General features: G+C 35.2%; 3 protein-coding genes, 1 non-coding gene and 1 pseudogene across 6 annotated transcripts; 4 read left to right on the plus strand and 1 right to left on the minus strand.

The window, feature by feature from the left end:
- Positions 1-1,033: 1,033 nt before the first annotated feature.
- LOC108841325 (gibberellin-regulated protein 1-like) lies at positions 1,034-2,006 on the plus strand. The gene is made up of 3 exons (XM_018614094.2): positions 1,034-1,171; positions 1,516-1,555; positions 1,636-2,006. The coding sequence occupies exons 1-3, from the start codon at positions 1,097-1,099 to the stop codon at positions 1,815-1,817; spliced, it is 297 nt and encodes a 98-aa protein (XP_018469596.1). The 5' UTR covers positions 1,034-1,096; the 3' UTR covers positions 1,818-2,006.
- A 1,544-nt stretch (positions 2,007-3,550) lies between these two features.
- Positions 3,551-4,236, plus strand: LOC108841289 (gibberellin-regulated protein 1-like; annotated as a pseudogene).
- An 851-nt stretch (positions 4,237-5,087) lies between these two features.
- TRNAT-CGU (transfer RNA threonine (anticodon CGU)) lies at positions 5,088-5,159 on the minus strand. The gene has a single exon. It is a non-coding gene; the product is annotated as a tRNA-Thr (tRNA).
- A 3,149-nt stretch (positions 5,160-8,308) lies between these two features.
- On the plus strand, positions 8,309-11,708 carry LOC108817287 (uncharacterized). 3 transcript variants are annotated; one of them, XM_018589943.2, is made up of 9 exons: positions 8,309-8,462; positions 8,713-8,847; positions 8,991-9,163; positions 9,257-9,323; positions 9,731-9,825; positions 9,911-10,310; positions 10,389-10,780; positions 10,860-10,979; positions 11,049-11,708. In XM_018589943.2, the coding sequence occupies exons 2-9, from the start codon at positions 8,781-8,783 to the stop codon at positions 11,454-11,456; spliced, it is 1,722 nt and encodes a 573-aa protein (XP_018445445.2). In that variant the 5' UTR covers positions 8,309-8,462; positions 8,713-8,780; the 3' UTR covers positions 11,457-11,708. The 3 variants fall into 3 exon arrangements, with proteins under 3 accessions (XP_018445445.2, XP_056850398.1, XP_056850395.1); XM_056994418.1 differs by lacking the exon at positions 8,309-8,462 and adding an exon at positions 8,468-8,607; XM_056994415.1 differs by lacking the exon at positions 8,309-8,462 and having other exon boundaries at positions 8,619-8,847.
- A 600-nt stretch (positions 11,709-12,308) lies between these two features.
- LOC108840334 (WEB family protein At1g75720) lies at positions 12,309-13,127 on the plus strand. The gene is made up of 2 exons (XM_018613167.2): positions 12,309-12,476; positions 12,551-13,127. Exons 1-2 carry the CDS (start codon positions 12,354-12,356, stop codon positions 13,016-13,018), a joined length of 591 nt encoding a protein of 196 aa, XP_018468669.1. The 5' UTR covers positions 12,309-12,353; the 3' UTR covers positions 13,019-13,127.
- Positions 13,128-13,693: the final 566 nt, after the last annotated feature.

The following is a 13,693-nucleotide window of genomic DNA, read 5'->3' on the forward strand; positions in this document are numbered from 1 at the left end:
AGATCCGTTTTACATCTTTCCGGTTAAGATCCGTTCGCACTTTTTCGTTTATGACCGTTCACAGCCTTTCATCACGAATCTTTTGTACATTTTTTTTGTCATAATACATTCACAACCTTTCAGTCACAATACTTTCGTACCTCTTGGTTCATCATACGTTTGTACTTCTTGGATCACAAGACATTCGTACTCTTAGATTATGACACGTTCTTTATTTCTTAAATCACAACAATTTGTACCTCTTAAGAGATAAGATCCAGAAACATATTTAAAACAAGGGGTAGGAATCACAACTCGGAAGAAGAGGTTCAAGCTGTGAAATAATGTATTCCCAAAAGGACCTTCACGTCAACATCTCCTCATTCTTCTCGTCTCAGCCACATCAACTCTTAAAATCAAAACACTGACTGACTTAATATTTTTAATCTGTTAGCTAAAAGTTACCAAACAAAATTTTGATTTAAAACGCAGTTTAGTTCTCTCCTTTTTCACCAGGTCACATAAATATCATAAAAAGAGCAAAAATATTTCAAACTGGAACGAGTAGTCCATGCCTATGTCAAAGTTTCATAACAAAAGCTCACTATGAATACCAGATCTTTAAAATGATTTTTTATATATATATCACTTAACCAATATGTTCTGGTAGAACCAAAGTGTATCAAACTCAAGTGAAACCAATAATAGAGTTTACTGTTTAGCAGTTTAGGTATACGTAAACTATAGAAGTCTACACATATACATGTTGCATTTTGATTATCAATTTTTGAATGAAATATTGTGAAATGCTTTATTCCATTCATTCTATAAAAAATTTTGGAATGAAATAATATGAAATGCTTGTTCTATCAATTCCACAGAAAAATCAACAAAGTTCAAAGAAAATTATTTCATTACAATTTTGATCATGAATAAATGGAATGAAATGATTTCATATTTTCCATATTCCATTCCTCTAATTTCATTCCTTTTTATTCTACTGATTCCCGTTCTATATAAATTGAAGGCCTCCAAGTTCTCATTAGACACAACTCAAAAACACATTATCTTCCTTGAGTTATTTCTGATCATATTATAATCATCTCCTTGGAGAATTATGGCAATTTCAAAAGCTTTTATTGCTTCTCTTCTCATATCTCTTCTTGTTCTCCAACTCGTCGAAGCAGACGTGGTACGTACTCCCTCTGTTTTTTAAAGATCCATGTTTTAGGAAAAAAATTTGTTTTAAAAAATACATTTTTTACTTTTTCAATGTATTATTTAATGAAAATCTGTTAACTTCAAGAAAATTAATTGTGTTTATTGGATTTTTATTGGTTAAAGATTATGGAAAATTGTTATTCACAAAAATCAATGCATTTTTAATGTGATTTCTTAATATATGTGAAAAGACTAGAATATGTATCTTTAAAAAACAGAGGGAATATTTTTCATGGAAAATACACAATACATATCTATTTATTTGACTAAACACTCTTCTTATATATATATATCCTTTTCCGAATATCCACTCAGGAAATCTCAAACAAAAAGAATGGCGACGGCAGTAAGATTGGTAATTATATTAACTTATATGTGCACACATAGATAGTATAAATGTAAGTTTTATATTTAGACTAACGTTTATTTTTGTAGATTGTGGAAGTGCGTGTATAGCACGGTGCAAGCTCTCAAGTAGACCGAACCTTTGTCACAGAGCGTGCGGGACTTGCTGCGCCAGGTGCAACTGTGTGCCACCAGGCACGTCCGGAAACTACGACAAGTGCGCGTGCTACGCCAACCTCACCACGCACGATGGTCGCCGCAAGTGCCCTTAAGTAAACTAAAAACTCTCTCGAACTGCTGCGCTTGTTCAGTATCAAGACTATTTCGTTTTGTTTGTCAGTAATTGTTGCCGTACGTCGTATTTTTGTGGTTTTACGTGAAAGAATCTCATTGTGTTGTTTTATTTTCTAAATAAAGTTATGACGCTTTATGGATGATTGATTTAAATGCTTTCCTCAATGATCGGCTGTTTTGAAATGATATTTAACAGTTGGACTGACTGAGTATCGTTAGGGTGTTCTCAATTTTCTTTATAAATTTAAAGCACAGCACATGTCTATATTTCAGGGAATTTTATGTTTATTTGTGGAATATGATCCGTAGGTTGGATTTTACTTGTAGACGATGTTTTGTTAGCATCGATATTTATTCGGTTATTATTTAAGCAAAAAAGATATTTATTCGGTTATTCATAAATTTGGTCCACAGAATCCATACCATAGAAAATAGTAAATGAATATCGTAGGTTCGTATAAAAAAACAAAATCGAAATAGCATAATACACTATTCTCTTATGAGTGCTATATAAAATAACAGATTATTTAGCATTGTTTTAATCTAATTTTGAAACTTAAAAAAACAAAAACAAAAAACAAAATAGATGACTAGCGTTATAGGATAGGTGGATAGTAAAGTTGCTGTAAATATAGCACGAGGGAAGAGTTGGACAAATGCAATAAACACTTAAGCGAAGAGATAAGCTGTTTAAAAGAAAAAAGACAAATCAATTTTGGGTCAGAAGTGGAATTGGTCTCATGTGTTGTTTTAAGAATTGTTGATTTATTTTTTTGAAGCTTCTTCAGCAAACAGATGTGTTAGTCTAATTGCGCAAATGCTTGGTGGCGGTCGTATGAAGCAGCTAGTCACCGTTGAGTGAGGGGTTTATTCCTTTGTTTGATTAGGATGATCTGTCTAAGTCATTTGGTGGTAAATTTTGGGGGGGGGGGGGGGGTTGGGGTGATTGTATATATGGACGATATGGGTAGTAGTGGACCACTACTAGTGGTCTTGCCGTATTGGTGGTGAACTTCGTCTGGTGTTGATGGCCGTTGTTGTATGGATTGTTTGAAAGTCTTCTTTCATATGAAAACCAAAAAAAAAAAAGACTTCCACTGTGATAGGGTCTTTTCCTGTTGTACCGCATTAGGTTTTCTGGTAGGCAAACAGAAAAAAAAAATAAGAGAGTAAGAAATGAAGCCTCCGGTGAGAATCGAACTCGCGGCCTTTCGCTTACGAAGCTAACACAATACCACTTATCTATCACTTCCTCTTTTGAGTTCCTTTTTATAGCACAAGCGCATTTTTTTGGTTCGTCATTAAAGCAAACGCAATATCCAACATAAAAACGTCAAAAACTTAAAACAGATCATACAAATTTACCTTTATATAAACTATTTCAATGTAATTAAGTTTTACTGTTTAGCAGTTTACAATTAGATTGTAAATTTTTGGAATGAAATAATGTGAAATGTTTTATTCCATCGATTCTATAAACTTTTTGGAATGAAATAGTATGGAATGCTCATTCTATCAATTTCATAGAAAGTCAAAAAAGTTCAAAGAAAATGATGTCGTTACAATTTTTATCATGACTAAATGGGATGAATTTTATTTCATTTTCTCCATATTCCATTTATCTAGTTCATTCCTTTTTGTTCTACTGATTCCCGTTCTATAAATTGAAGGCCTCCAAGTTCTCATTAGACATAACTCAAAAACACATTATCTTCCTTGAGTTATCTCTGATCATGTTATAATCATCTCCTTAGAGAGTTATGGCAATTTCAAAAGTTTGTATTGCTTCTCTTCTCATATCTCTTCTTGTTCTCCAACTCGTTGAAGCAGAGGTGGTACGTATTTTTCATTGCAAATACAAAATATATATCTATTTATTTGACTAAATATACTTCTTATATTTATCCTTTTCTGAATATCCACTCAGGAAATCTCAAACAAAAAGAATGGTCACGGCAGCTAGATTAGTAAGATTGGTAACTGTATTAGCTTATATGTGCACACATACATTGTATACATGTAAGTTTTATATTAAGACTAATGTTTATTTTTGTAGATTGTGGAAGTGCGTGTACTGAACGGTGGAAGCTCTCAAGTAGACCAAACCTTTGTCACGGAGCGTGTGGGACTTGCTGCGCCAGGTGCAACTGCGTGCCACCAGGCACGTACGGAAACTACGACAAGTGCAAGTGCTACGCCAACCTCACTACCCACAATATGGTCGCCGCAAGTGCCCTTAAGTAAACTAAAAACTCTCAAACTGTTGCGGTTGTTCAATATCAAGACCAGATATTTCGTTTTGTTTGTATTGTTGGCATGTAGCCCTACATCGTATTGTGTGTGGGTTCTAGTGAAAATAATGTCGTTTTATTGTTTCATTTTCTAAATAAAGTTATATGTTGCTTTATGGATGATTGATTTTTTTTTTTTTTTTTTTTTTTTTTTTTGAACACATTATGGATGATTGATTAAAATGATTTTTCCCCAATGATTGGCTGTTTTTGAAATGATACTTAGCAATTACTGACTGGGTATCATTAGGGTGTTCTCAGTTTTTTTAATAAATTTAAAGCACATCACATGTGTATTTTCGAAGAAGATCAGATTTTATTTGTAGACGATATTTATTCGAGTATTCATAAATTTGGTCCTTTTTCCATTTTTTTCACTGTTTGAACTTTAAAAAGTTTTTAGATATCCACTTAAGATATTACAGTGGGGTTACCCTAAAGTTGCTGTAAATACAACAAGAGGAATCGAAGAGTTGAACGAATGCAATAAACACTTCAGGGAAGAGATATAAACTTTTTTTTTTTAAATAAGAAAGAAAAAAAAATCCATTGTGGATCAGAAGTGGAATTGGTCTCATGTTTGTTTTAAGAATGGTTGATGCTTTTTGAAGCTTCTTCAGCAAACATATGTGTTATAGTCTAATTGCGCAAAATGTTATGAAAAGAAATAGCTGGCGGTTGTATCTAACTTACAGCTAATTACTGAGAGGGTTTATTCCTTTGTTTGATTAATTAGGATGATCTGTGTAAGTTATTTGGTGGTTAATGTTTGGGGTTGAGGCTAGTGATTGTATATTTAGTCGTTTGGTGTTGATGGTGTGTTGTTGTATGGGGTTGTTTGAAAGACTTCTTTCGTATAAGAAGGAAAAAAAATCAATTGCGATAAGGTCTTTTTCTGTTATAACGCATTAGGTTTTTTAGTAGGCAAAAGGAAAAATAATAAAGGAATAATAAAAGAGCCCCCGGCGAGAATCGAACTCGCGGCCTTTCGCTTACGAAGCGAACGCAATACCACTATGCTACGGAGGCTTCTTAATATCTTTTGTACATGTACTCGTTCTTTTACATTTGACTATACAAAACGTGGGTTTAGTGGACCTTTACTTTATAACAAGAGTGGGCCTTAAATCAACTCATAATTATGGGTCTTCTTTCCAAAGTCGTTCTTAGCATAACTAACAAGTGCACATTTTATTGGCCTTAACGCTTATCATAATAATGGGCCTTACTCCAAGTGAAAGATAATAAAAAACAAATGGGTAAAGAAAAAAAAGAGAGAGACGAATCAATTTATTTGGTAGGCACAGTAGACATTTGGCAGAAACCCACCTGACTTGTCGATTTCAGTGTGATGTAATGATGAGACATCTGAACAGTAATAATAGCCGTCGATTTTAACATCACCACAACTTTTTATCTCTCTAGAGTCAAGGCTAGGTGGTCTCTCTCTAGCAGTTCGTACACGCTTCTAGTTTAGGCATTTGGATATTAGACATTGGAAAAGTGCTGCCGTTTCTTGATTGGTCGAGTCATTAAGAGGAGAGAAAAAAACACCGTGACATTCTCTCGTAATTGTTGAAGACAGCCAGAAGTTTGAGTTACAGAGGGGACCGGTTATACACTTATACCAAGTTATCATAGCTCTTTTTTTGTGGGGGTACATCTACTCTATTAAAATAGAGTCCTAAATTTTATCTACCATAAAAGTTCTCATTTAAGTTTTGGCCTGTTTGAAGTTTGTTAGTGTGTTACATAATTTATGGATCATATCAAGTTAATTAAAACTAATCATAAATGGTACAGTTAAAGATTTTTTTGATTTTTTGAGATAACGTTAAAGGTCATTTACCTTCCTTCCCACACGTTCAAAAAAAAACTTGTGGGCTTAATGTACATTTTGATCAAACCAAAACGTTTAGAACTAATGGGCCAATTCTTTACCAACAATTATAATTTTCTGAAAACTATATGGTTAGTAACAATTATGTTTCAGTTGTGTGCTAAATTTAAGTATTTATCACACAATTGTCTAATTATTTCATATATATGTCAAAAATATAAAAGAAATGTATATTATATTCACATCTTAAATTATAAAGAGGATATATATACGAAAAAATAATACCCATAAAAATATACTAAAATTATATAATTTAATTTCGGTTTATTTAAATTGACCATATATTTAAAAACATATTAAACTATATCTTAATTTTTTCCCCAACTTATTATCTTAAGAGTATATCCATAAAATATTTGAGCGGAATATGTTGATAATATATATTTAATAACATATAAATATATTTATAAGAAAATAAATTAACAATCACACATTTTTATTATCAAATATTATAAAAGAAACATCTAACATTATACGGAAAAAGATCACTATGTACAACATTGAAAATCTTTGAACACCAAAAGAACACCATGCAAACAATATTATGTAATAACATCACAATTCAATATATCTTTAAAACTTACCCATCTATAATCATAAAAATAATACAAATATATCATGTACCACTAATAATTATTTTAAAATAAACAAAACAATATCCGCGCTGTCCAGCGCGGGTTAAAATCTAGTTTTGGTTATAAATGGCTGCAGAGTAGAATTAAATAGTTATCTTCTAAATCAATCAAAATCAGTGAACTAGTACTGCATGATGTGTTCAAACAATTGGCTGTCTAGCTAGTCCTATAAACGTATGAAATTAATTACAAATTTATTACTACAACAATTGATTACAAAATTTCTATATCCCACAAAAATTCAAACCATTCAATTAATTAGCCGTTCGATCATTCATTGATTGGTTAGCCTCATCAATAAATATAATTAAAAATAAACTAAATAAAACATAATAAGAGAAGTAGTAGAAGATGAAGATAACCCAGTGGAGAGAAGAGAGAGAAGAGAGAGAAGTTAGATATGCTTTTGGATCCGGCGTCCGGCCGGCGCGTGAGCGTCCGTGCCGGCGTCGGAGTCCTATCTTTTCCGTCGATGTTGTTCTCCTTTACTCCTTCTTCGCAGTCCTGGCAACGAACGCCTTGTCTGAGCTCTCCTTTTGCCTCCATCTCTAACGGTGGAGCGGTGGTGGAGTAATGACGCTCTCGTCTGAAGGTTCCGGTAAAGAAGGAGCGGTTTGTATGTCCAGTTGTGGTGTTCTCCGGGAGGTAGAAGCTTACTCAGGTCCACCGACGCCGGCTCTATCTACCGGGAAGAGAGTCTCCGGTAGATTCGTCTTCACCGGCTTTTGGATTCGGAGAGTGGAGGCTACGAGAGCTCTGCGCTGCCGCTTAGAAATCCGGGTTTCTTTGGGTTAAGGTTTTTAGTTTTCTTTTTGTGTCAAGGTCGGCGAGTTTACCGTCAAGGTGGGGTGACGAGAGTTCTCGGTTTGCGTGTCTAGTGTTTGAAGTGTTTCAAAGTCGGAGAAGATCTTCAGTTGTGACTGGAATCTCCGGCGTGATGACAGTGCGGTGAAGAACGATTATAGGTTAGGGGTTCGATTTGGAGGCTTGTCGGTTATAGAGCTCCGGCGAACGAGGATATCGATGGAAGTGCTCCGGCGGCGGCGAGGCGGAATGGTCAAGTCGAGGCGATGACGACACATGACGCGTTATTGGAGCAGATCTCCACAGTTTGTCGGGTCAGCCTCTTTGATCTGTGATCCGACTGGGTCGTGCGGGTTCTGAGTGGGCCGAGGGCCCATTTAGTTTTTTTTTTTCTTGTTGTCTGTAGTAGTTTGGGTTTTAGCCCTCTTTTGGTGTAATTGGGCTTCGGCCTTCTCTGGGCTTGGCTTTTTTTCTAATTAAAATCTTTTGACGGAAAAAAAAAGTAGTAGAAGATGAAAGATTTAAAATAGTTTTTTAAAGACCTAAGAATTAGACAATTTAGGTTGTTAATATTAATGGTATGATTTTCTGAAAAAAGGAAAAAAAAAGGATTTGATATTTTGAGAGTAGGACCGGACGGATTCAAAATGATAGGCATAGGAAACCCATGCAGTAGTAAGTACATTTCTCAGCTCTTACTGCTGACGTGTCTGACACAACGATCTCCTCACTAATGACGTGGCAGAACAGTGAAACAGATCGGACGGTGGTCGTGTCTCTTTCATTACACACCGTTCGATACACAGATAGGGGAAGATAAAACACGAGAGAGAGAGAGAGAGAGAGAGAGAGAGAGTGAGCGTTTTGTCAAATCGTGTGACATTTATAAAAAATCGATCGATAGAGAGCGAAGCGACAGCTTCGGATTATCCGTCTTTTTCTTTTTTCGCAAATGTTCAAACTCTGTGAGAGAGAGATAGAGAGCAGCACAAGGTTTGATTTTGATCTCTTTCCTCTTACAAAACTCTGTTTTTTTGTTTTGGGTGCAAGCGAGAGAGAGGTTCTTCACGGGTTGTATGTTTAAAAAAAAATCCTTCCTTTTTTTTTGTTACACGAAGAGAACCTGATTCTTCGAGAGGCACGAGAAACGAACTTTTCTTTCTCTCTTTAATAAACCTCTTTTTACCTTTCTCTCTTTTTTTGGGTTTGTTAAACCAAAGTGTGTGCCTTTTTTGTTTTGCAGAGATGTTTGTTGAAGTGAAGTCTCTTTCCTCTTCTTCCTCTTGAGTGTGTGTGTTTTTTTTAACGAAAATGGAAACGGGTCGTCGAGATATGAGACGTGGAGGAGGAACCAATCTATCTTCCAAGAAAAAATCTGGTAAATTCCAAATCTTTTTATTATCCCCACCACAACAAACCAACAAAACAAAATGTTCCAAAGTTCTATCCTTTTTTGTCGTTTTGTATTAAAACTCAATCGTTTGCTCTGTTTTTTTCTTACCATCTCATGGGACTCATCAGGATCTGTGGTCTCTGCAAAACACAAGAAAAGAACGATGAAGAAACTGAGTTTAGCTGATGATAATGATAAGAAGCGAGAGATGATGATGATGTGCTACGACTTTCCTGATTCAGATTTAGAAAACGAAGTTGTCTCTAATAAGAAGAAGAAATCTTCTAAACTTCTAAAAAAGGTAACTTTCTTTCTTACTCAATAAGAAAACACTAAACCCTTTTTTTTACTTTCACATACTAATCTCTCTTTCTCTCTCTTTGTGGCTGTTCAGAGTTTGAAGGAGAGTAATGGTGTTGTTGTGCATCCTCATGCCTCTGTACCAAGGAAGCTTCGTTCAGGTCCCTTCTCTTCTTCATGACCCACTTTTTCATTTTTTATAAAATACTAAAATGGAATGTTTTTTTTCTTTGGGTTTAAATATCAAATTAGTGGATCTGTAAGTGTCAGTAAATCTCAGTTTCTAAGTAGTTGAGAAAATCATGGTGTGTTTTGAAAATCTTTGGATTGTTTTTCAAGCAATCTCTCTATTTTTAACTTTCTTTTTATGGACGCCAAGATTCTTGCTACTTGTCTTTTTTATCTTCTTTTTCTCCACTTATAAAATTCAAAAGCTATCATCATCATTTTATTATATGTTCTTTCTTATCTTTAAAGCTTGTCTTTATATTACTTTGGGAACTCTGTTCCTTTTTTTTCCTACCTTTTTTCACTTTTGTCTCATTTCTTGTGCACTTTTGAATTGCAGCCATGAAGAAGAGGAATCTTGAATCTGTTTCTACTAACCTATCCTCTCCTTCTAAGAGACTCAACATGGATTTGGTTAAGGAGAGTCAAGAAACGGTTTGTTTTTTATCCACTACAAGTTTTTTCTTAGTAGGATTAAAACAAAGACTTTGAGTTAATGTTTTTTTTTTGGTTTGGTTAGGATGCAAAAGCTGTTGTCTCTGAGTCTATGAAGATTTCAAAAGATGAGGAAGAAGTTGCAGAGACTTTGTTCGGTTTAGCTGATATGTTTAAAGAGACTGCCTCTGTTGATAACAAGACCTGTGATGATCCTTTGCTGTCTGATAATGATGATGATAAAGAAACCACCAAAGCTGACTCAGTCTTGGTTGTGGAAACTAACTTCACCACCAAAGATGAATCACTTGAACCGGTGGATTCAGTTCTCTCTTCAGACAAAACCAAGCCGCTTGATGAGATGCCTTTACAGCAAGATCATCACCAGCAAAGCAGCAGCTCAGTGAATGTGACTGATGCACCTGTAACCACAAGACCAACCACAAAGGCTGCAGCAACAAGTGATATGGAGTATAAGAGCAACGGTGAGAAAAGCTACCTTACAAGTTTTGTATAAGTTTATAAGTGTTAGGCTAGTACTGAGACATGTGCGTTTAACACAGGTCTTGCTCTGTGGCCTGGCCTATCTTCAACCAGGCTATCTCCTACAAACCTTCTTCCACCATGGATGGGTCAAGCTCTTTCTCCAACCAAGAATGCTTCACTGTTAAGCATCCGTCCGAGGAAGTTGAAGAGATGTGCATCTCACATTTACATATGCAGACTCATCAAAGCATTACAAACGGAGCAAAGATCTTCAGAAACGTCACAGTGCAGACTCCCTGACCCTGTGACAACAATGAGCGACTTTAAAAGCAATGTTGCTCCAACCAATAGGTTTCAAAATCCACATCTCCTTGATTTCCACAAGACATGTAATCCAAAACCTGTGCAAGAGGTGGACAAGACTCAGCTTTCTCTGGAGCTCCTTGGTTCTCACACTACTCAAAAACAGGTAGCATACATAACTGTCTTTCTTTTGTCTTCTTTTTGCTTCTCTATGTTCAAAATCTGTTTTTACTTTGAATGAACAGAGCTATGACTTCCTGTCTCTCTCATCTAATGGAGCAGCACAATCTCATTTCCCATTTCCACAGCATCCCATCTCTGCAGCTTACAATAGCCAGCTCTCATCTCCACTTCCTAGCCATCAGGTGAGCTTTTAAGTCATCTCTCTTCTGATTGTATTCAGTTGCATAATAAATGTGACTTTCATCTTGTAGATGCAGCAAATGTCTCCTTATGTAGCTAGTAGATACCAAACTGCTTACAACGCAAACCAGCAGCAGCAGCAACAGCTTCAGAAACGGATGTGGGCTGCTGCTCAGTACAGACCTCTAACAAGTGGAAACACGGTGCCGAACCAATACAGCAAACCAAACCTGTCCTTGAACCTGGCTAGCATTCAACCTCTGCACGTTGCTTCCTCGCCAAGGTACAACAACAATGTATATCAACAACAGCAACGTCGTCTCATGTCTGCTGCAGCAATGTCAATGAGCCATCATCACCATAACAACAACAGCAATCGTTCAAGGATGGTGATGAACAGACAAGAGCACCATTTCCCACTTGTCTACGAAGATGCAACGAGAACACCGTTTCAGCTACTCTGCAACGAGCAGTCGTGATTGATGATGCTCTGTGTTATATAGTTAAAAAAAAACTAGTTCTAAAGATCAGAAACACTTGGTTGAGAACAGAAGAACAGAGTTGTTTTTTTTTTGTCTTCGGCAGAGTTTGAGATGAAAATCGGATGAACAAGGTTACTCAGTGAGAGATGATTGAATCTCACTTGTTCGAGGATAAAAACCTCAAATGTCTTTTTTTATGTAAATGAGAATCACAGGTGGAAAAAACAAATGCTAGGTTTGAGCTTGTAATAGCAAGATTTGAGTTTCTTGTGCCTCAAGCGAATTGAGTTACTTAAAAAGACAACATGGTTATTAGTAGAATAAATAAATAACTGATGTTAGTAACATAAAAATACGTATAATAGCTGTGAAATGTTATATGAATCAAATAGTTTTCTATATTATTTTTTGTTCAGGATGTGGCTCAATAAATATTTTTCTGTATATATCTTCAAAACATATAAAATGTACTAAAATATTGAGAAAGAAGAGTATGCAAATAGGATGAACAGGAATTGTCAGTGGGAGATGGTTGAGTCCACAAATGCTAGGTTTGAGTTTCTTGTGCATCAAGCGATCTGAGTTATTTAAAAGAAAAACATAGTTGTTAGTTGTTTCTATGACATTACAAATGTACTAGAACAAACCATCATGTTTCTAACTAGCTAGGATGTTTTATGGACAACCGTTATTTTTATAGAATATATATATATATTCACGAAACATTTAAAATATACTAAATTTATTGAAAAAGAAGAAGAGAGTATTCTGACGAAGTGGAGATGAAGAAACTAATATGCTTTGCGTAATCTCTGACTTGATTCCAAAGTCATCATAGCTACTATAAGCATATGTATCTCTCTACTTCTTTCATAGAGAGTAAAGCAGCCACAGATGGAGACTATGAAGAGAGCAGAGATAGACACAACGGCACCGTTTAAAACCGTCAAAGAAGCTGTGGCTTTGTTCGGTGAGAGAGTCTTAGCTAGTCAAGTCTATTCCAACCATCTCAAAGAGGCAAGTCCTATGCTCTCTCTGTTTGAACTTTTCATTTTTATTCATCTTATTTTGAGACTATGGGAAGAAAACAGATGGAAGATCCAGCAAAGTTAGAGATAGAGCTTGAAGAGACAAAACACAATCTCCAAAAAGCAAAAGAAGAAAGCATGCAAGTGATGAATTCTTTGTCTTGTCTCAAGGAAGAGCTTGAAAGGACAAGACAAGAGCTTCAGAAGCTGAGACTAGTTCCTGAGGAACCCGTAAAGAAAATTGATGATGATACTGTTTTCAAAACCAAGTTCGAAGTATTGGTTCCACATGTTGATGATGGACCACCAATTAGTACTAGTCCAAGGTTGAGGTCGATGAGTGAGAAGAGATACGTGAAACTTGCAAACCCTACGACGGGTAATAGTAATAATGGTCCTGTGGTGGGGATGTTTCTTGGGAGACACCCTTCCATGAGAAAGAAGGAGAAGATGGCAAATACAAAGAAAAAGAAGAGATTAATCCCTTTGTTTATTGGAGGAATCTTCTCAAAGAAAAAGGTTTTGCAATGAAACAGCTTGGTTTATAAAATTTTCTTCTTTTTCTCTTGTACTTTTTTTTTGGCTTATGATTATAATGTATGTATGAAAATAAATGGTTCTTGAATATATTTTCTTTCTACTTCGACTCTAAAAGAAATAAAACTGATATCAAAAGCTCAAAATGAATAGTCGGACATGCTAAAAGTGTTCACAATGGTTACATCCATTTTTTTAAAAGTAACCTAATACAATTTAATTATTTTAATGTGTTTATAAGAACATCGGCGGCAATGAAAAATTTACTTGGACATCTCACAACTATAAATAATAACGATTATAAAAGTGGTTTGACTAAAAAAAAAGACATGTGGCTATGTGTATCTTACATTTTTCTGTTGAATTTCTTTTCTAAGAACCTCTATCTCTCTTCCTTTTTTCTTTATCTCACTTATTTCTCTACTTTTAGTGTTTAAAGACTTTATGAGACACACTTGTTAAGGCCTTAAGGGTGCTTTAGTAGACTAGAGGTTGAGTTTAATAGCTGCAATTTAAAAAAAAAGTTGTTATAAATCTTTACTGGTTCAACCAATTAAATAAAAATGCATGTGGTTTCGTCACTTCCTGTTCAACCACTGTCATAGTTTTTTTTTTTTGTAACACTGTCATAGTTACCACTTAAAGATAGCGTTAATTAAACTTGTTAAA

This window comes from Raphanus sativus, chromosome 2, assembly GCF_000801105.2.
Source record: "Raphanus sativus cultivar WK10039 chromosome 2, ASM80110v3, whole genome shotgun sequence".
Lineage (NCBI taxonomy): Eukaryota > Viridiplantae > Streptophyta > Magnoliopsida > Brassicales > Brassicaceae > Raphanus > Raphanus sativus.